This window comes from Engraulis encrasicolus, chromosome 9 (assembly GCF_034702125.1).
Source record: "Engraulis encrasicolus isolate BLACKSEA-1 chromosome 9, IST_EnEncr_1.0, whole genome shotgun sequence".
Taxonomy (NCBI): domain Eukaryota; kingdom Metazoa; phylum Chordata; class Actinopteri; order Clupeiformes; family Engraulidae; genus Engraulis; species Engraulis encrasicolus.
Window position 1 is genome coordinate 16,745,524 of NC_085865.1, and position 19,865 is coordinate 16,765,388.

At 45.3% G+C, this 19,865-nt stretch overlaps 1 protein-coding gene across 10 annotated transcripts in view; it reads right to left on the bottom strand.

The window, feature by feature from the left end:
* Nucleotides 1-19,865, bottom strand: part of relch (RAB11 binding and LisH domain, coiled-coil and HEAT repeat containing) — a 92,364-nt gene that overhangs the window by 13,895 nt on the left and 58,604 nt on the right. For 8 of the 10 annotated variants that reach the window (XM_063206679.1, XM_063206680.1, XM_063206678.1 and 5 more), the window contains 8 exons: nucleotides 19,484-19,532; nucleotides 17,656-17,735; nucleotides 17,175-17,281; nucleotides 14,139-14,238; nucleotides 11,347-11,429; nucleotides 9,087-9,150; nucleotides 6,234-6,372; nucleotides 4,374-4,490 (listed from right to left, as the gene is read on the bottom strand). In XM_063206679.1, coding sequence (XP_063062749.1) covers nucleotides 4,374-4,490; nucleotides 6,234-6,372; nucleotides 9,087-9,150; nucleotides 11,347-11,429; nucleotides 14,139-14,238; nucleotides 17,175-17,281; nucleotides 17,656-17,735; nucleotides 19,484-19,532 — 739 coding nt within the window. Of the gene's footprint in view, nucleotides 1-4,373; nucleotides 4,491-6,233; nucleotides 6,373-9,086; nucleotides 9,151-9,595; nucleotides 9,679-11,346; nucleotides 11,430-14,138; nucleotides 14,239-17,174; nucleotides 17,282-17,655; nucleotides 17,736-19,483; nucleotides 19,533-19,865 lie in introns of all 10 variants that reach the window. The other 2 variants (XM_063206677.1, XM_063206671.1) reach the window with 1 other exon arrangement.

The window sequence follows — 19,865 nt, forward strand, 5'->3', positions numbered from 1 at the left end:
GAGGGAGACGGGGGAAGGGGAGGGACCAGAGAGGGACCAGAGAGAGAGACCAGAGAGAGAGAGAGAGAGAGACAGGCAGACAGACAGACAGACAGAGAGGACTAGACAGAAAGAGGACAAGAATGCGAGAGGGAAGCAGAGGGGATAACGGTATAGAAGGAGCAATAAGAGAGAGACAGAAGGAGGAGGGAGAGAGAGATGGAGAGAGGAAGGGGTTGGAGGGAGATGAGGGGAGGACGGCAGTGAAAAAAAAGAAAGCAGAAAGCAATAAAAGAAAAGAAAGTGAGAGAGGAAAAAAGCTGAAAAATGTCATGCTCCGATGACGGAGAAGGGGGAAACAGAATGGAGATGCCTAACGAGACTGTCAACTGTGCTGCCTGAGGTGATGGCTAAAATACTTGAACAACACTCAAAAACTCAAAACTGAAAACACACAAGACAGCCCACGAACTTTACAGTGGGACATAATGAACACAAGACAGGCCCCGAAACTGTTCTCTACTCATGGCCTCTGTTGCCGATTAACATGAGTGGAGCATTAAGGAGAGAGAGAGAGAGAGAGAGAGAGAGAGAGAGAGAGAGAGAGAGAGAGAGAGAGAGAGAGAGAGGAAAAACACAACTAAACGAAAAAGATAGAAAAAAACTCAGGGGAAGAAAAAGAGAAAACAGCCCCCTCCAACCCAACTCCAGTCCACTCAGCCATATGCCGCAGTGGGCGTCACAGTACATATATCTGCACAAGTCAGAGAGTAAACAATGGAACAGGGGTTTGGGCAGAGAGAGTAGAGAGAGAGAGGTTCCATTGGCCCATTGTTTCCGGGTTCTATTATTGCAAGGGGGGTTGGGGGGGGGAATCCCCCTTTAGGCAGACCTGGGCAGACCTGAGGACTGTTCTATTCAATGCTAGGAGTATTATGACATGCCCCTTTAGGCAGACCGGAACCTGGTCATGTTAGGTGCCCATAGCAACCTATTACATTGGCATATCTCTATATACTTAAAGAATCTCTGGTTTGGGTTTTGGGGTCGGGTTGGGCAGGACAGGGAAACCTTCTCGCTGGTAGGAGGAACAGAGGAATGGTTATGGGACTGTGTGCTGTGTGGCTTTTTCCTCATGTGGCAAATGATAACGACCGAATACTGTAGGTGTGGTGTTGACTGAGTGTGAGCATATGTGCGTGAGTGTGTGCCGCCTTTGTGCGTGTGAGTGTGTGCATATGTGTGTATGAGTGTGTGCGCCTGTGGTCATTTCTTCACTTCTTACCGTCTTTCACAGTTCATAGAAAGGTCAAAATTCTGACCACCTCGCCTCATGCTACATTAAAACCCAAAATGCTACGGTAGATCACCCTGACATTATAATGCCTGCCTGACAGACAAGTGTTGGCAGAAATCTAAAGTAACCATATGCGTTGCCCTCTGCACCCTGTGATATGGAAAGTTATACGTTAAAGAAGTGTAAAATTAGTCTCTAATCAGTCTCTTTATACTGGGACTGGACTGCCTGAGATGCCAGAGCTGGCCCAGACCGGGAAACCTCTTGGCATATGCGTGTGTGTGTGTGTGTGTGTGTGTGTTGTGTGTTGTGTGTTGTGTGTTGTGTGTTGTGTGTGTGGGTGTGCTGTCCAATCACTGCACTTTTAAGGAACTTTTGACTCTTTACCACTGGACATACTTATTTTCCTGCTTACCACAAGCAAAGACTGTGATCTGGCGGAGCTGGCCCAGTTACTGGGAACCTCTTTGTGTGTGTGTGTGTGTGTGTGTGTGTGTGTGTGTGTGTGTGTGTGTGTGTGTGTGTGTGTGTGTGTGCGTGTGTGTGGGTGAGTGGTTGTCTATACACTTACCTGTACTTTACTGTGACATTGTGAGACACTTTCACCCCTATCATACTCTGTACACTGCCTACTTCTACTTACTATACTATATCATAGATGTATCTGTCAACACTGGTCATGTTAAGACTGTCTTCCTTAACTGACAGAGTATGTTTTCTGCACATGGTCTATCCCAACTCACAGAATGTCTTTTTGCACAATTACCTTTTTACATTTTTTACACATTACTTTTTCACATTCTTTATCTTTACTATTTTTATTTTTATTTCCCCCCCACCCTACTATTCCTGTGTTATTTGTGTCTTGAAATGTCCATGTGGGCATTTGTTTATTTGTGTATTTATGTAAGCTACTGGATACCTGAATTTCCCCCTGGGGATTAATGAAGTTACTCTACTCTACTCTACTACTCTACTCTACTGTATTTACGCCTACAGACACATGTTGACAGACGTCCAAAGTAACCATTCTGATTGTCCCCTACTCTCTGTGATGTGGCATTATACTTCAAGTACTTAAAGTGGATGTCTGCAACTTGCTTTCAGTGACATTACATTGAACTGTCATGGGAGTCCGAAAGTAGTACATAAAATAGCCCATTACGGAAAAAAGATGAGTTCTCTAGCTCCCGCCAAAGCCTGTAGTCTTGATTACAAAATGTCTACGCTCACTTGGTTAGCTTAGCCTCACCGTTTCCGAGGTGTGGGTAGCTGCCCAAACACACTACTTCGTATTTTGGAGAACGCGAGAGGTAGGGATGCAAACGATTAATCAATTAATCGACTTTAATCGATCAATGCATTAATCGATTAAAAAAACATCAATCGCAATTAATCGACAATTCAACTGACAAGAGACCCAGGTGAAATGGACATGTAAAGAGTGTGTGTGAAGAGAACTGTGAATACTGGGAATATTTAAATCACCTTTGGATTAAAGAATTTAAATAGAATTGATTTAAATGTAGGATTTTTATCTCAATTTCATATTAAAATTTTGAGATTTAGTTTTTTTTTTCGAGAAACATTGAGATTTCGGGGGAAAAACGCCTCTTATCAATTAATCGTAAGTCGATCGATAAGGCAATCAACTAACGATTAATGAATTAATCGATAATTTACATCCCTAAGTTGAACACTTCTTTATTTTTTTGATAAAATTGGGAATTATGTGTATTTAGCGACTACAGATTTAGCAGTTCTGAAACTTCAGGTGTTCTGAAAATTGCAAAATGGAGGATTCATTTATGTGCATGTCAACAGGAAAACTTCCATACCACAGCTTTAAAAGTTATACAACAAGTTACACGTTGCTATAAAATTAGTCAGTCACATTACACTGTATTTATGCCTGACAGAAGGCCTTGACAGACATCCAAAGTAACCTTACAAATTGTCCTCTGCACCCTATGATGTGGCACTAGTTATACTGTATGCTGCCGTAAAATTAGTCAGTCGGGCATCAGATGTATTTATGCCTGACAGAAGGTATTGGGAGACATCCAAAACTAACCATTCCGATTGCCCTCTGCTCTCTGTGATGTGGCACTATGCTTAAAATCATACGTTATTCTACAAGTTACCATATATGTTGCTGTAAAAGTAGTCAGGAAAATAAAAACAATATGAAAAGATAGAAGAAAAGTCAGGGAAAGAAAAAGAGCAAACGACCCCCTCCACTACACTCCACTAAGCCACAAGCCACAGTGGGCATTTGTGACCAGAATTATTCAGAGTCCTCTGCTTCATGTGATGTGACACTATCCTTAAAGTTCTAAGTTATATCTGCTGGTTAATGTTATTCGTTGCTGTAGTCAGAGGCCATCCTGTATTTATGCCTGACAGAACGGGTTGAAAGTCTGTAATTTAAGAGATCCTCTACCGCTCTTTGAGATGTGGCACAATGTGATAGTATATTACAATCTGAACGCTACTGTACAAGATGCCATACGTTTGACTGTATTTATGCCTGACCCAAGTCACCCCACACATAAGGCCTTTGGAAGGCGTGTCATCCTGTGCTCTCTGTGATGTGGTAGTACACTACAGCACACTAGGGCTGCACGAATATGGAAAAAATCATAATAATCACGATTATTTTGGTCAAAATCATAATCACGATTATTAATCATGATTATTTATTTTTTGCAGATTTTTTTGAAAATTATAACAAGATGAAATCTAACCAGGAATGAATTACATAAGGGATGAGCAAAATAAAATTAATTGTAATAATTATGTAAAGGCAATAGCATGAAACTTAGGTGGACAGATTTCTGGCCAGAAACACCAGCCTGTCAGTATGTTCTGGCTTCAAGGACGCTCTCAAAGGTAGGTCACTATTGCCACGATTAATCACGACTGAAATCACAACTTCGATTTCACGATTTGATCACGATTTTCGATTATTTTCGATTAATTGTGCAGCCCTACAGCACACTATAATAAAGGAGGTTAGATAACGAGATGAAGCCCCTTATGTAGGGACACTACCCCATAGATGAATGTGAACGTCCACAGCCAGAGCAAAGGATACAGCAGCATGACAGGGCGCTGTAGGCCTCGAAGAGCTGCGTGGCGATGTCAATACGCTTGCTCTCCGCCGTCTGCACGTTGTTGCCCAGCGCCAGCTTGTGCAAATGTGGAAGAACGACTGGAAGAGAGAGAGAGAGAGAGAGAGAGAGAGAAAGGGTGTGTTATGTGCAACTTTAATGGAACTCATAATGCACAAGGGAAAGGCGGGCATACACCGTGCGATATTTTCACTCGTGGGCATTAAGCTCCTGCTAACACTGCACGAGGGAATTTCACGATTTAAAAGTTCACATCTCACGACTCACGTCCTCACAGTATATGAGCCGACAGTCGGATGCGAGCCGAATGCTCCCACGGTGCGGCACGCAAAGCATGTTTCTCTCGTCTGAAGAGGATGGAACATGCGCACCTGAGGTGGAGATGAGGACGCGTTCAAGAGCGAATCACATGGCCCTATTCATTTGTGCATGTGTAGTGTCAAATCAGGTCATAGGACTGCTTTAACAGTGCGATTTACTCACGAGGGACGACCAGGATTTGAAACAGTTTTGATTTTCTTGCCACGTGATTGCACGATCGCAAGGTGGAATTGCTTGTTGTTACCCCATGTACACTACACGATGTGAGACTCACGATTGACCTGCGATCGGCCCGACTCCCAAAAAGTTGTGCGAGTGCCAAATCGTGGCAAAAGTCGCACAGTGTAAGCCCGGCTTAACTGGAAGACCACAGGCAATGTACACAGAAGGCTAGATGACTTCAATTGGGGCATACGCCCATGCAAGCTGTATGGCATTTGAAATGAACATAACAGTGAAATTAGACATACACAGAGCGAATGAGAGACAACAGAGTAAGATTAAGAGACAGAGGGGTGGGGGGATGGGGTATGAGACTGGGGTTCGTGGGGGAAGGGAGGGAGGGAGTGGTGAATGGTCAGAGTGAATTGCAATAATGAACACACACACACACACACTCACCAATGAAAAACAACAATGCACATAAACATATGGCCGCGCAAATAAAACTTAAGTGCTTTGAAGTTTCCGTGAAAACAAAGCTCCGCGGTTCACTTATGTGGTTCAACAATGTCCAGAAACGCAGGAACGGCAAATAAAATAAAATGAACAATTTTGAACAAGGCCCAAAAATGACATAACCCATAATGGGAACAATTACATACACAGCTGACGCCTATACGCATGTCTACTGGGTGGCTGTATGGAGACTGTGGCTTAATGTTTAAGGGGTTACTGTACAGTTCCGACTTAACGCAAAGTTGGCCAAAGTAATTTGCCTTTTGTAATAATAGCGCAAAAATGAAGAATGCCCAAGGATACAAGATCGGAACAGACAACCCTGAGAGTCCTGGAGTGAGGCTCTGATAGGGGCCTTCACACCCTCCATCACGTCTTCCGAAGGATAAAGGATTCAAACCTACAACCCTTTCGATCTCACCTTCAACTGCCAGAGAGCGCTACCCCACAGATACCTACACTCATCCCTGAAGCATGGTTCAGCGTTGGGCCCGACCTGGCCCAAGTCTTGATGGGTATAAGGAAAATGACGAATGAGCCCCTTTTGTAGTATGTGCCATATAGTACCGTATTGTCCATCATGAATCATTCTGTAAGTTTTACATATATTCTTTATCTGAAATCATCCTAAAGTTTCCCCTATGAAACCTGTGACTCCTAACTCATCCCTGAAGCGCGGCGTTACGCTGTGCAACCGTTGAGAAACGCTAATATGGCTATTTTGTACCACGACCTTTCAATCCAAAGAACAATCATCAAACCATTAAGCCAAAAGTGCCCTACAGATCTCCATCTCAGATCCACCGGCCCCCTGTGACACCTACACTCATCCCTGAAGCGCGGCTCGGCGTTCGGGCCGACGCGGCCGAAGGTCTTGATGATCTCCATGTGCAGGGAGTGCTGGTCCTGGTACTGGGGGTCCTCCAGAAAGGAGGCCAGCTGCATCTTCACCCTCTCCAACAGCTGCAGAGGAGAGGGAGAGGGAGAGGGAGAGGGAGAGGGAGAGGGGTGGAGAGGAGAGGGAGAGGGAGAGGAGAGGAGAGGGAGAGGAGAGGTGATTGAGATGTAAGGCGTCAGGTACCTGGCAATCACCTCCTTGAAAAAAGACTGAAGGAAAAAGATCTCTGGCCCAAGCACTTCAGTTGATTTAAAAAGTCAAAAACATTACAGATGCACCGAAATGAAAATTTGTGGCCTAAACCGAAACCGAATAATAATTAATTACTTGGCCGAATACGGAAAGCGAATTTTACAGTTCAGTTTAAAGTCATCAAGAGTTAGGTTTTTCACTATTTTTATTTTATTGCTTAAATCTACGACTTAAAATAAATGTTAAGACATGTTTTTCAAAGGAAATAAATGTTTATTTGAAATCTTGAAATCAGTTTCGTCCGAAAGCCGAATGTGTCTTTTTTGCGCTTTCGGCTTAATATTTTCGGTTGCCAAATATTCGGTGCACCTCGAAAAAACATACTTTATTATGCAGGATTTTTAAAATGCACTTGCCCACATTATAAAGTTTGTTTTGACATTTTCTAAATCGACTGAAGTGCCTGGACCAAGGATCTCTTTGCTTCAGTCTTTTCTCTGACAACTGCACCCTCCAAGAGCACCAGTTGATTTGAGGGATACTAGTAGCGCTCTGCCAACTCTTATTTCAACCACGTGGTTAAATTGGTAATTTTGGGAATATGTGGCACTGGATTGTAACTTCTGAAATCATCACTGACAGGTGATGTCTCAGGTACCGGAGACAGTGAGTGATTTTAAAAACCTGAACTCTCGTCCGAGTTTACGAGGCACTTAAGTCCCAGTTCCACAGGGTACTCTGTAGCATATTGTGATGAATGACTATCCAGCAGGTGACTATTCAGCAGCTGGGGAGGGGGAGGGGGATGAGGAGACAGGTGCGGCTGCAGGTGGGTACCAGTGAGAGTTCAGTGTTCAAAGGTCAAAGTTCACATGGTTACGGACTGTGATTGGCCGCGTTTCTGATGGCTGTGCAGAACGAATGCACACTTTGCCATTTCAATGCAGTCTGGTTAGAATTTTCTAACCAGATAAAGCAAATGGTAAAGTGTGCACTGTGCATGCACGCTGCACAGCAAAAGCAGCACTGCGCCATCACAAACACGGACATTACCATCATTTCTGGCCTATGAGCTGCACCCATTTAAATTGAAAAAAATAAAATAGCAATTGTACATACAGTATATAGGTCACACCTCTGTATAAGCCCCATGTGTCCAAATTAGAACATGGGACATTTGCAAAATATTATCTCTGAAATGAACTCCCTTTACGTTGTGCTCGTCATTCACATGTGATAATCCGCACATTAGTCACACGGTGGTATAAGCCGCAGGGTTTAAACGTGAGAAAAAATGAAGTAGTGATGGGTTCTAGGCCGGAAATGACGGTAACAAAAGTAGACTACAGCCTGCTACAGTATCTGTGGAGGAATGAGACAGGTGAAGTAGCAGGTACAGTACCAGTAAAGTATAGTAGTATGGCATAGTAAAATCAGAGATTCTTTAAGTAAAGCGTCTGCCAAATGCAATGTAATGTAATGTAATGTAATATAGAGATATGCCAACATAATAGGTTTCTATGGGCACCTAACGTGACCAGGTTCCGGTCTGCCTAAAGGAGCGTGTCATAATGCTCCTAGAATGAATAGAACAGTCCTTAGGTCTGCCTAAGGGGGATCCCCCCCCTCTCCCCCTTGCAACAATAGAACCCGGAAACAATGGGCCAATGGAGCCTCTCTCTCTACTCTCTCCGGTTAAAAGGGGGCAGCCATGACTCAATGGTTACAACGCTGGCAGAGGGTTGCGTCTTCAAACACATGCTTACCAGCACCTTCACCCATGACTGAAGTGCCCTTGAGCAAGGTACCTAACCCCAAATTGCTCCAGGGCCTGTAACCAATGCCCTTTATCTAAATAACAGTAAGTAGCTGTAGAAGCGTCTGCTAAGAGTAATGTAATGTAAAGTATAGTAACCATAATAACCATATGAACTCTGACCTCTTAAGCCCTCTGCTCTAGTAAAACAAAGGAAATATGCACTCCGCGCTTCTAAATTAACAATCCGGTGCAACCAGAGCAGGACTAAAACATAAGCAAAAAGGGAAAGAAATCTGGTGCCACACGGATGTCTATTTTCTGTCATTTCATTTTTTATTTATTTGGGCGTTGGCAAACCATTTCTCTGAGGACTCTGATGAAGACGCATGTCGAAATGTTAGTCTCACTGCACTAAAAAATAAATTACAGAAAATAGACATCCGTGTGGCACCAGATTTCTTTCCCTTTTTCCCTCTGCTCTAGTCTTTCACTGGTACCTTATCTCTCTGCTCCAACAGCTGGGACACACACACGGGGGAGGTTTCAGGCACCATTAAGAGACTAAAGCTCAGTAGTGGTATTGTAGTAGTGAAAGCAGAAATTGATCCTTAGGAATTGGTTTACACATAACATTAGCCTGACAGTTGGAGCAGTATGGGCAGATGCAGGCAAGTGGCATAATCATATCTAAAGTTTTTAGTTTTTAGTGTCTTTTTTGATTTATTAAATTAGTTCATTATTACATACTGTCATTCCAGGAATTTGCATGTTTTTTTAACAGCTCTACTTCACAAACCAGAGGCATGCAGCCAGTAGAGAGGACAATACCTCTTTTTGCGTGACCGTCTCCATAATAGTTCCGAAAGCAGGGATGGTGGATATCCTTACGGAGCTGAGAGCAGGGACAGAAAGCAGTTTAGTTTGCATACGGACCCCCGGGCCGAATCTGACCTCGGCCATGTTGTACACAGCATGCATGTCTAAACAGACCAGCGCACAAATCACCACGGACACAATGGGAACACCATGAGAACATCCATCTAGAACGCGAAAATGGCTTTTGCTGGTAAGCATTGCAACAATAATGGTTACAGTAACAATGTTAGATGATTTGAATTTGCCATGGTAGTATGGGAAAAAAATACTTCAAAAAAAACACACGGTTGGAAAAAAAGGCAATCATATTCATTATTATCATTAAAAAAAGAAAGAATAAGCTTGCAACAGGAGGAAAAATAAAACGTTTTTTAATCAAAAAATGCGAAAAAAATGATAATGAATTAAAAAAAAAGAATTAAAAACAAATTGTATTATGAATCATCTTTGCAATAACTCACAATTCGGGCCCACTGCACAGTGTTATGAGCGCCGGGGCTACGCGCTTGTCAATTAAGGCTTCGCTCATGCCACGCAGGGACAGCTGCAGACAGCCAGGAGGATGCAGAGGAGAAGACGGGTGGGTGAAGACAAACAAACAAACAAACAAACAAACAAAAAAAGAAAATAGAAAACAAAAACAGGGAGAGGGAGAGGGAGGGGGGATAGGAGAGGAGAGGAGGGGAGGGGCGGGCCCACAACCTAGCAAGGGAGGAGGAGAGGAGGAGAGTGGGAGAGAGGGGGGTCTGGGCTGGGAGGGAGGGAGAGGGTTGGGTGGTTGGGGGCAGGCCAGGGTAGGGGGGTTGGGAGGTGCTGTGGTGGGTGGGTGGCGCGTGCTGGATGCCAACCGAAAGGCCATAAGGTTACGGCTGAAACATGCTGCCAGTCGACCGAGGCAGTAAGGGGTGAAGAACAAAAAAAGAAAACTTAAGATTCAAAAAAAAAAAAAAGATAATAAAATCAAAACATAAAAGCATGCATGCGCTCCAAAGCGAGGTGATGTTAGTGAGGACGAGACACATGAACAGGATGTTAGTGCACCAGGCGAGCGTGTCCACATGAACAAGAACACAACCGAACAAACAAAATAAAGTACAAAAGTGTGTGAATGTGTATGTGTGTGTGTCTGTATGTGTTTGTGTTAAGGGGGGGTGCTTTCCACCATCAGTTCCCTCAACCATGCCTCGACCGATAAAGAAAACCTCAGACCTGCAGACAGCCATGCTAAGTTTTTATACCCGCATCAAAACGGGTTTGCATTTCAAGTTCAATTGTCAGCCTGCATCAGCTGTATGCAGTATGCAACGGTCATCTCTACCTTTGCACTGTGGAGATTTTGCAAGCCCAAAACCAAACCAAAGCACCTGCCCTGGCTGGCCTGATAACACGGCGTACCCAGCGCTGTAGCACAGAGGGGGGTCACGTCGGGGTGAACGCGTTCCGGCTCACACCTCAGTGTACAGAGAGATTTGCATACGGCTCATAAATCTAACATCTGTCAAGGGCCCCGGAAGGGAGGAGAGGAGAGGAGAGGAGAGGAGAGGGGAGGGGAGGGGTGTGGAGAAAAGAGGGAAGGAGAAGGGAGTGGAGCAGAAAAGAAGAGAGGGGAAGGCATGACGGAAGAGGAGAAGGGAGAGGAGAACAGGGGAAGGGAGGTTGGGATAAAGCAAGGAAGGAGCACAGAAGAGAGGAGAAGGGAGGGGAAAGAAGGTGAAGAGAAGTGAGGAGAAGAAAAGAGAGGAGAGGAGAAGGGACAGCATGGAAAGGGAAAGGAGAAGAAAAGGCAGGGTAGAGAAAGTAAACGAGAGGGCAGGGGAGATGCAAGGAGGGGAAGGGGAGGAGGTGGAGAATGGAGGAGAGGAGAGGTGAGGAGGACCAGGGAGAAGGGAGGTGAAGGGCGTAAGGGGCAGAAGGGAGGAGAAAGGAGAAAGGAGAAAAAGAGAAGAGAGAATAAGGGAAGTGAGGGGAAGAAGGGTGGAGAAAGGAAGAGAGGGGAGAAGGGAAGAGAGGGTTGGGGAGGGGAGGGCCTCGACAAACTGAGGCGAGGCGAGGCGAGGCATGGTGAGGCACGATAAGGTGAGGTGAGGCAAGGCGTGGCTGGACGGCCTTACACACACCATACACACACACAAAAGTGTCCCCCTACACACACAAACACACACACACACACAGAGACACAGTCCACTGAGTCAGGCAGTAGAGAGAGACTTACATTTCGGGATCACTGGCGAGAGTAATGAGGGCCGGCACCACTCTCTGCGCTACTAGAGTCTCATTCACCCCCTTCACCAAGAGCTGATTGGTTTTCAGGGTTTTGTCACAGGAAGTGATGTAGGTCACACAGGAAGGAGGGGGGAGATGCATGGAATAAGAGCCGAGCAACAAGAGTGTCATGGAACACCGTAGGTAAACAAATAAACAAAAACAACAACAGAAATGAGAGAGAGAGCGAGAGAGAGAATGAAAGAAAGAGAGGAAGAGGAGATAACAAAAGCCAGAGGAGAGGAGAGGGGAGAAGGGGTAGAGAAAGAGAGGGAGGAAGGTAAAGGAGGGCAAAAGAAAGAAAGAAAGAAACAAACATGACAAAAAACAACAGCGGCAGATGCACACATACACATACATACTCACATTCACACGCATACACTTATCAACAACACACAGAAGCCAAATAATAGATGGCCAACTTACTGAAATAAATTAAAAAACGCAACGACAACAACAAATCTTCAGAGGCCAAGCAAATGTGTCGAACTATAAGCTACAGCTGGATATGGAAGGATGATAAGGCGTGTCTGTGACAAGGGGTGGGGTGGGGGGAGAGGGGGCAGGAGTGGGGAGGAGGGCTCCGGAAGAGAGGGCTAGGGGTGAGAGGTCTGGATGTGAGCAAGGTGTTTTTGTGGTGGGGTCTACAGAAATACAGTAAACATCTTCCTCTTCTTTTGTACTTTTTAACAAGGGAGGGTGGAATGGAGGAAAGAGGGGAGGGGGGCACAAGTGGTTTCATCTCAATGACGTCTCAACAGATGCTGTACACTACACTGGGGGCAGGGGAGAAGGAATGGGGTGGTGGGGTTTGAGGGCAACACAGTCATAATATATGGCTGGGTATACACTGTGTGATTTCAAGAGAAGATCACGCTGTTACATTTAACAACATACGGTGCAAGTAATTATTTCGGCAGACAAATCCGAATTCAAAGACTTCCTGTGATCTACTCTGTATAATACGACTTGACTTATCCGGCTACACATAAAATCACACCGCTGACCATTAAAGACCTATGTGAACCTTTGTAAACGTGGTTACAGACTCGACAAAATGGGTCTTTGACATGCTGTATTAACTGTGTCCGATTAACAATTTGATGGCATTGTTCAGACGCAGAGGTTGAAAAAGCGGAACATGTTGAATTGGCTTCGCTTCAACCGTTCGCGGCTAACCTAAAAATTCTGACATGTTGAAAACCCATCAGATTGCTGGTCAGGAGAGGATAAAATCATAACCCTCTGAGCAAAGACAAAGAAAAAACCCTGACGCTCAACATTAAAGATGAAACTCTGTCCTGCTCTTAAATAACAAACAACATTCGACATTTCCCCTCAAATCACACAGTGTATCCAGAACACAGCATATTGAATACATTTGCTAAAGCTGCCTAGTATCTACCCAGAATGCTTCTTGAAATGCCCCCCCCCCTTTTTTGCATTCTTACATTTCATTGTGTTCTGATTCTGGGGCAGAGTTCACTATTCTATTCTTAAGTTGGGGTTGAATAAAAATGAGAGAATATGAAAAAAACAGGCATTACACATATCAGGTGCTGTGACTTGACCCCCATATTGTCTTAGCCCTTCACAGTTCACATTCTAAAACAACATTCTACTGCCCTGAGGGACATTCTAACATAACATTCTACTGCACGGAGGGACACTGTAACACAACATTCTACTAGGCCCAGAGACTAGTGCGCTCTGCATGCCTCCTGGACCACAGAAGACCACACAACCAGTGGAAGCCTGCAGTGAGTAATGCATCAAAGACTTCTACAGCCTAACCACTGGTGCTTTGTTTCAGATGCACGGCAGGAGGAGAAGTCAGAAGAGCTGTACGATGTAAGCCACTGGACTTCTTTTTGGAGCATTGAAAATGTTTCATCCAATCTTTCAACCAAAAGGGTTGCCCAGATCTAGCCAGATGATAGGTTAGGAGAAAGGGATAGAAGAATTGTGGAGCGCACTGCCCTCATCTCACCCCGAGTTCACCCCTCTCACACATGAAGCAGAAATTATCTCACAGGGCCAGTTTCCCCAAAACCATAGCTCTTCAAAACATGTTGTAACACATGCATAGTAGTAATAATCTGATCTGAGAAAAATCCCAATACTGTGAGTTAGCTATTTGGCTAGATGTGGTATAGTTTCCCATCGTTGTTCCACTCATAACTGTTGAACAACTATGGTGTTGAGAAAGGCAACCCCAGCTGGGTAGCCCAACAGATGGGAGTACTGGCCAAACCAGCAGGACATCATATCCCTCACAGGTGCATACGGTAGCTGGTGTATATTGTGTACTGGAGCAGTAGAAAGCATCTGGTTCATATAATAAAGATTTCTCTGATCAGGGCCATTAAGTTGCAGACACACACATGTATCCTGTGGGGGGGTTGCGGGGGGTTGTAGGGGAGGGGGAAGGGGGCAGGGGGTTCCAACATCACAGGAAACTGCTGAAAACAACATCAACATGAATTTCATCATAAAAGCCAACACTGATCTTGCGAATACCAACTATCACGCAGTAACAACATCAAAGTTAATCTCATCAAATTCCCTCATGCAAGCCCTGCTAAACGACATCAAATTCAGCATTTAAGTCGACACTATTACTGTTAATAGCCTATAAACGCATGCAATTTGTCCCTCCCCCTTTACGCTGAGCCTCAAAGCTAAAAGACCACCACAGCCGCGGTAATAAGTGGGGGGAGACAATAAGAGGGGGTGACTCACCTCGAACATGCGTGCGGCCGTGCATCGCACCAGGGCGGAGGTGTGGACCACCCCGTACCACAGCACTGTCAGCAGCAGCTCATGGTATGCCGGGTTAGCCCTATGGGACACAGAACACACACACGCACACACACACACACAAACTTAACATTTACAAATTCATGATATATCATGATATATATATATATCTATTTGACACATACGCATTTGTTAAGAAAAAAGAAACAATGGTGAGGTGTAGGGTAGAGGTGCTGAAATCAACATGCCACCACATCTGGAAATATGCTCATTTCCCTCAAGTTAAATCATTGAGTTGAGCCTTTCTCCTGTTCTTTATGCTGTTCTGAGGGTGGTGATATCTACTTCGACTGTAGCTCCTAGCTGGCAGGTTACCATGGAACCGAATGGGTCCAAATGATATATTAGTGCAACTCAATTATTCAACTCGAGGGAAGGTGGGACAGAAATGGTGTAATGTCCGTTGAACACGGATCAAAGAACAAAATTGTCCACACTCTCAAATGTGTTTAGGACTAATTGCGTGGTAAAAACCCATGAAAGTACAGCTTTGTTCTTTGAGTCACAATTACAAATTGCGTCCATAACTGCATTACAGTCTAGTACAAGACCTAATGGCACACAACTCTAGGATACAACTGTCTAAATCTATCAAGCTATCATGTTACTGCTAGCAAGCTATCGCTTTTGTAGCTGGCTACATGTATTTCGTAAATGACTCACAACAAAGGAGCGGCTCTTACATTTTTGAAGGAATGCGGGCCCGGATGAGAAATTTATATACAGTATAGCCTGGAAAGCTAATCAGAATGAATTTCATGGTGTTATAAACGGAGTATTCTGCGTAACACTGAGGATCAAATTTATTTCTATTATATTACAGGTTTTCATATCGAGTCTCATGTTTGATTTCTGTGAATGACTGATGGTCATCATGAACATATTGCTACTGGGTGTTGGGTAATACAGGCTGGTCTGTATCTGCACGACTGTTCCGATCTGAAAGACAGCATGGAAGCTGCCCTAAGTAAGGGAGCCCGAGCGAGGGAGATGTTTGCAGTTTTCAAAGTAACGTCCCTGTGCACAACCACTTGTCCAGGTGCTGGTGATGTGCAGTAAGAGTAATCCAAGTAAATGAAAGATGAATCACCGCACACTGGTATCTTTGCTGGTAGTTTATTGGATGAATCACCGCACACTGGTATCTTTGCTGGTAGTTTATTTGGTGAACCAAATAAACTACCAGCAAAGATACCAGTGTGCGGTGATTCATCTTTCATTTACTTAGATGTTTGCAGTTTGTTGGAATAGATACAACTGACTATGGATAGATATAACTGACCGACTACGGGCTATGAAAAATGATACATTCTTAACGCCCAATAAACAGACCACTGTAACCACTGTAAAGAAACTTCACAAAAATCCAGTGAAACCCTATTCCCCCACATAAGCTATGAGTGCAGTGCACATCATTTTTGTAAATATCAAAATAACACCAATTCATGAAATAATTTGTTACTTCAGAACTTTATAACCAGAAATCAGTGCAGGACAGATCGGAGAGAAAGGAGACTGGTAGATCAGATTAAGTCTGAGCTTCATACCATAAGTTGTGGCAGCACAACAATATGATGGGAGGAGAGGAGAGACTTAAGGAAGAAGAAATCCGCACTCACAAACTGCGTCTCATTATTTATTTTTATTATATGGTTGTGACGTCATCTGTCGAATGCTCCATTCATTTCAACGGGGCTCCCCAACGTTCGGACGTCTGTTATTTTTCGATAACGGACGGGTTGGTCTATAACAGACCGCTGTCAATGGCAACAAGACTTTTCACTGCTAAAGCGACTTTTCAACAAGACTCTAATCAGCTGCTGTGATAGACAGCACCCGTTGTCCTGGCTACCGCTGTCAATGGCAACAAGACGTTCACTGCTAAAGCCACTGGCTTGTATACAAGTCAGTGGCTAAAGCGAATGTTTCATATCACTCCGCAGGGAGTCCGGTCTTTTGTCACTCTAATCAGCTGCTGTGATAGACAACACCTGTTGTCCTGGCTACCTAGCTGTTGCCTAGCGGTGTTCCACAACGGCACTGTTTTGTTTTGCGCAGCAACAATCTTAACATTAAATAGGTCTAAAGAAATGTCCCCGCCATGTGTGAATCATTTAAGTATATCCATATAATAAGCGGGTTAACATTCGGCGAGTCGGTCGCTTTGTGGAATAGCAGCACTTCAGAGAGAACAAGACCCCTCCGCTCCGCGTCGGGGTCTAAAGATTCTCTCTGTCGTGCTGCTATTCCACGGTAGCGACCTTCTCGCCGAACGTTAACCCTTACATATTACCACCATGTCCAAAAAGCAAACGCGTTTCGGCCGCGTTTCGGTACCACGCACTGATGAAGGCTTGTTAGCCAAAACGCGTTTGCTTTTTGGACATGGTGGTAATATAAATAAATAATGAGACGCAGTTTGTGAGTGCGGATTTCTTCTTCCTTAAGTTGACGCTTTTTATCTCGCACCCAAAAGCTTTTCGGTTTTCCAAGAAGTTGAGCGCGTCCTCTGCCAATAGGAGAGGAGAGACACATTTACCAGCATAACAGCTCCTTGTCACTAAGCTTCTTCACTAGTGTATATTTTGACTTAGAAGATGGCTGATGGGAGAGGAGCCACTGTAAAGGTGGCAAGGTTGATAATAATAATAAAAAATGGAAGTGAAGCGATTGTGACACAGCACTCAACAGCACACAAGTGCTCACTGCACACAGCAAAATTGCATGTATGCAGGACAGTACCATGCTCAGGTGACCATAGTCACTGAGGAGGATAGCGGAGAGCACCAGTTAATTACTCCCTCCAACAACCTGGCGGGTCGGGAGTCGAACCGGCAACCTCTGGGCTACGAGTCTAACGCCCTAACCGCTCACCCACGACTGCCCTAACATGAACCACCACAGAAGAAAATGACAGGAGAAGGAGGAGAGAGGAGGCAGGAGGAGAGAGCCACTCACCCCAGCTCCACAAACGAGGCCTTGAGGCTGTCCAGGGGGGCGTGGGACAGGGACAGAGTCGTCATCACGTCCTCCAGGAAACCCACCAGTAGCTTACGGTCCTCCTCCTGCGAAGGACACACACACAGACACACGGGAGCACACACACGGGCGCACACACACAGGCGCACACACAAGGGCGCACACACACGCGGGCGCGCGCACACACACGCGCACACACACGGGCGCACTCAGACACAGGGGCGCACGCACACACACGGGCACACACACACACACACACACACACACACACACACACACACACACACACACACACACACACACACACACACACACACACACGCACACGCACACGCACACACACACACACACACACACACACACAGTTGCTGAGTGTAATGGCAAGGCAGGGTAGACAGGCATAAGGAGTGCGAAAGGGTACGAGAGTGTGTGGGCAGGTAAAGGCGTTGTGTCGTCCTACCTGATTGTAGCAGGTGAGCACCCCCGTTGCATAGATAGGCACCGTGGCCTTGGTCAGAATGCCATTGCCAGCTGAGGCATCTGCATCAGAGAGAGTAGAGAGAGAGAGGTTCCATTGGCCCATTGTTTCCTGGTTCTATTATTGGGGGGGAAATCCCCCTTTAGGCAGACCTAGGCAGACCTGAGGACTGTTCTATTCAATGCTAGGAGCATTATGACACGCCCCTTTAGGCAGACCGGAACCTGGTCATGTTAGGTGCCCATAGAAACCTATTATGTTGGCATATCTCTATACTTGAAGAATCTCTGATCTGCATCACCAAAAAAAGACAAGATGAGAGGGACAAAACAAGAGCATCTGATTTGGTGCATCAAACACAACAACAACAACAACAACAACAAAGCTCAGAAGAGAGAGTTTGAGGGAAAGAACGCGTGCTTTTATTTGTGGTTGTTTGTTGTTTTGGTTTGAGGATGTTGGGGGGGGGAGGGGAGCAAATACAGGAGGACTACTGGGCTGAGACTGACACCTTTGCCAGAGAGAGAGAGAGAGAGAGAGAGCGAAAGAGAGAGAGAGAGAGAGAGAGAGAGAGAGAGATAGAGAGAGAGGGGTAGAGAGAGGTAGAGAGAGAGGTAGAGAGTGAGAGAGAGAGTGAGTGAGAGAGAGAGAGTGAGTGAGAGACAGAGAGAGAGAGAGAGAGAGAGAGAGAGAGAGAGAGAGAGAGAGAGAGAGAGAGAGAGAGAGAGAGAGAGAGAGAGAGAGAGAAAGAAAGATGGCCGTTGCCAGTGTAATCCGGCCATGGCAGCCAGTGGCAGAGCACACCGCCGCCACCACCACCACAGGAGCCTTTCAAAACACAGCAAACATCCCAAGAATGAACACCACCATGGAGCAGAGGAGGAGAGGACAGGAAGAGGAGGATGAGGAGAGAGAAGAATGAGAGGATGGAAATGAGGGGAGGAGAGAAAAGGACAAAGAATGAACGGCACCAGTGGTGAAGAGGTGAGGCCAATCAAAAATGAAATGAGAAAATAAATAACACGCACATGTGCAGTACGGATCTCAAGTCAAGTCAAGAGCACTTTATTGTCAAAAATCTATGTAACAGGGCTAGCACAGAAGTTTGAAATTGCGTTTGATCAGTCTCCAATGTGCAGTTTAACTAAAAACATTTAAATAAGACATCTGGTGTGCATGTCTGTGACTGTGTGTCTGTGAGTGTTTGAGTGCGCATGCGACTCCGTGTCTGTGAGTGGGTGCGCACGTGGCTGCACGTGAAGTAAGTGTGTGACTCTACTCCTCTGTGTGTGTGTGTGTGTGTGTGTGTGTATGTGTGACTCTACTCCTCTGTGTGTGTGTGTGTGTGACTCTACTCCTCTGTGTGTGTGTGTGTGTGTGTGTGTGTGTGACTCTACTCCTCTGTGTGTGTGTGTGTGTGTGTGTGTGTGTGTGTGTGTGTGTGTGTGTGTATGCACATGGAAATTAATAAGTATGTTTAGAGGCTTTTATGTGTGTGTGTGTGTGTGTGTGTGTGTGTGTGTGTGTGTGTGTGTGTGTGTGTGTGTGTGTGTGTGTGTGTGTGTAGTGCAGCTGACAGCTTTGGCAGGGCCAAGGACAAAGTCATCTGAAAGGGCCCCCCATCTAACACATTCAATGCAATGAGAACCCAATTCTGGGCCCTCTCTACCCTTGGGCCCGGGACAAATGTCCCTTTTGTCCCCCTCTGTCGGCTTCCCTGTGTGTGTGTGTGTGTGTGTGTGTGTGTGTGTGTGGTTTTGTCCACCCCTCCTTTTTGGTGTTATTCTTGGTTAAATGAACTCTGACTTACCCACGTTCTCCTCGGACAAACGCAGGATTTCTTGGAACTGAGGCTTTACCTTTATAGAGAAACACACACACACACACAAAGAGACACAGACGGAGAAAAAGTGGGAAGCGGGAAATGCAGAGAGAGAGAGAGAGAGAGAGAGAGAGAGAGAGAGAGAGAGAGAGAGAGAGAGAGAGAGAGAGAGAGAGGGGGAGGGATGGAGGGAGGAAGGGAGGGATGGAGCGAGAGAGAGAGAGAGAGCAGATTAGACCCAGATACACAGCAACGATGCATGGGACCACACACACACACACGCACACACGCGCACACACACACACAGCTTTTTTGTGTGTGAGGCAGGCCTGTGTTTATAGACTATAAGCGTTCTCCCTAAGGGAAGCTA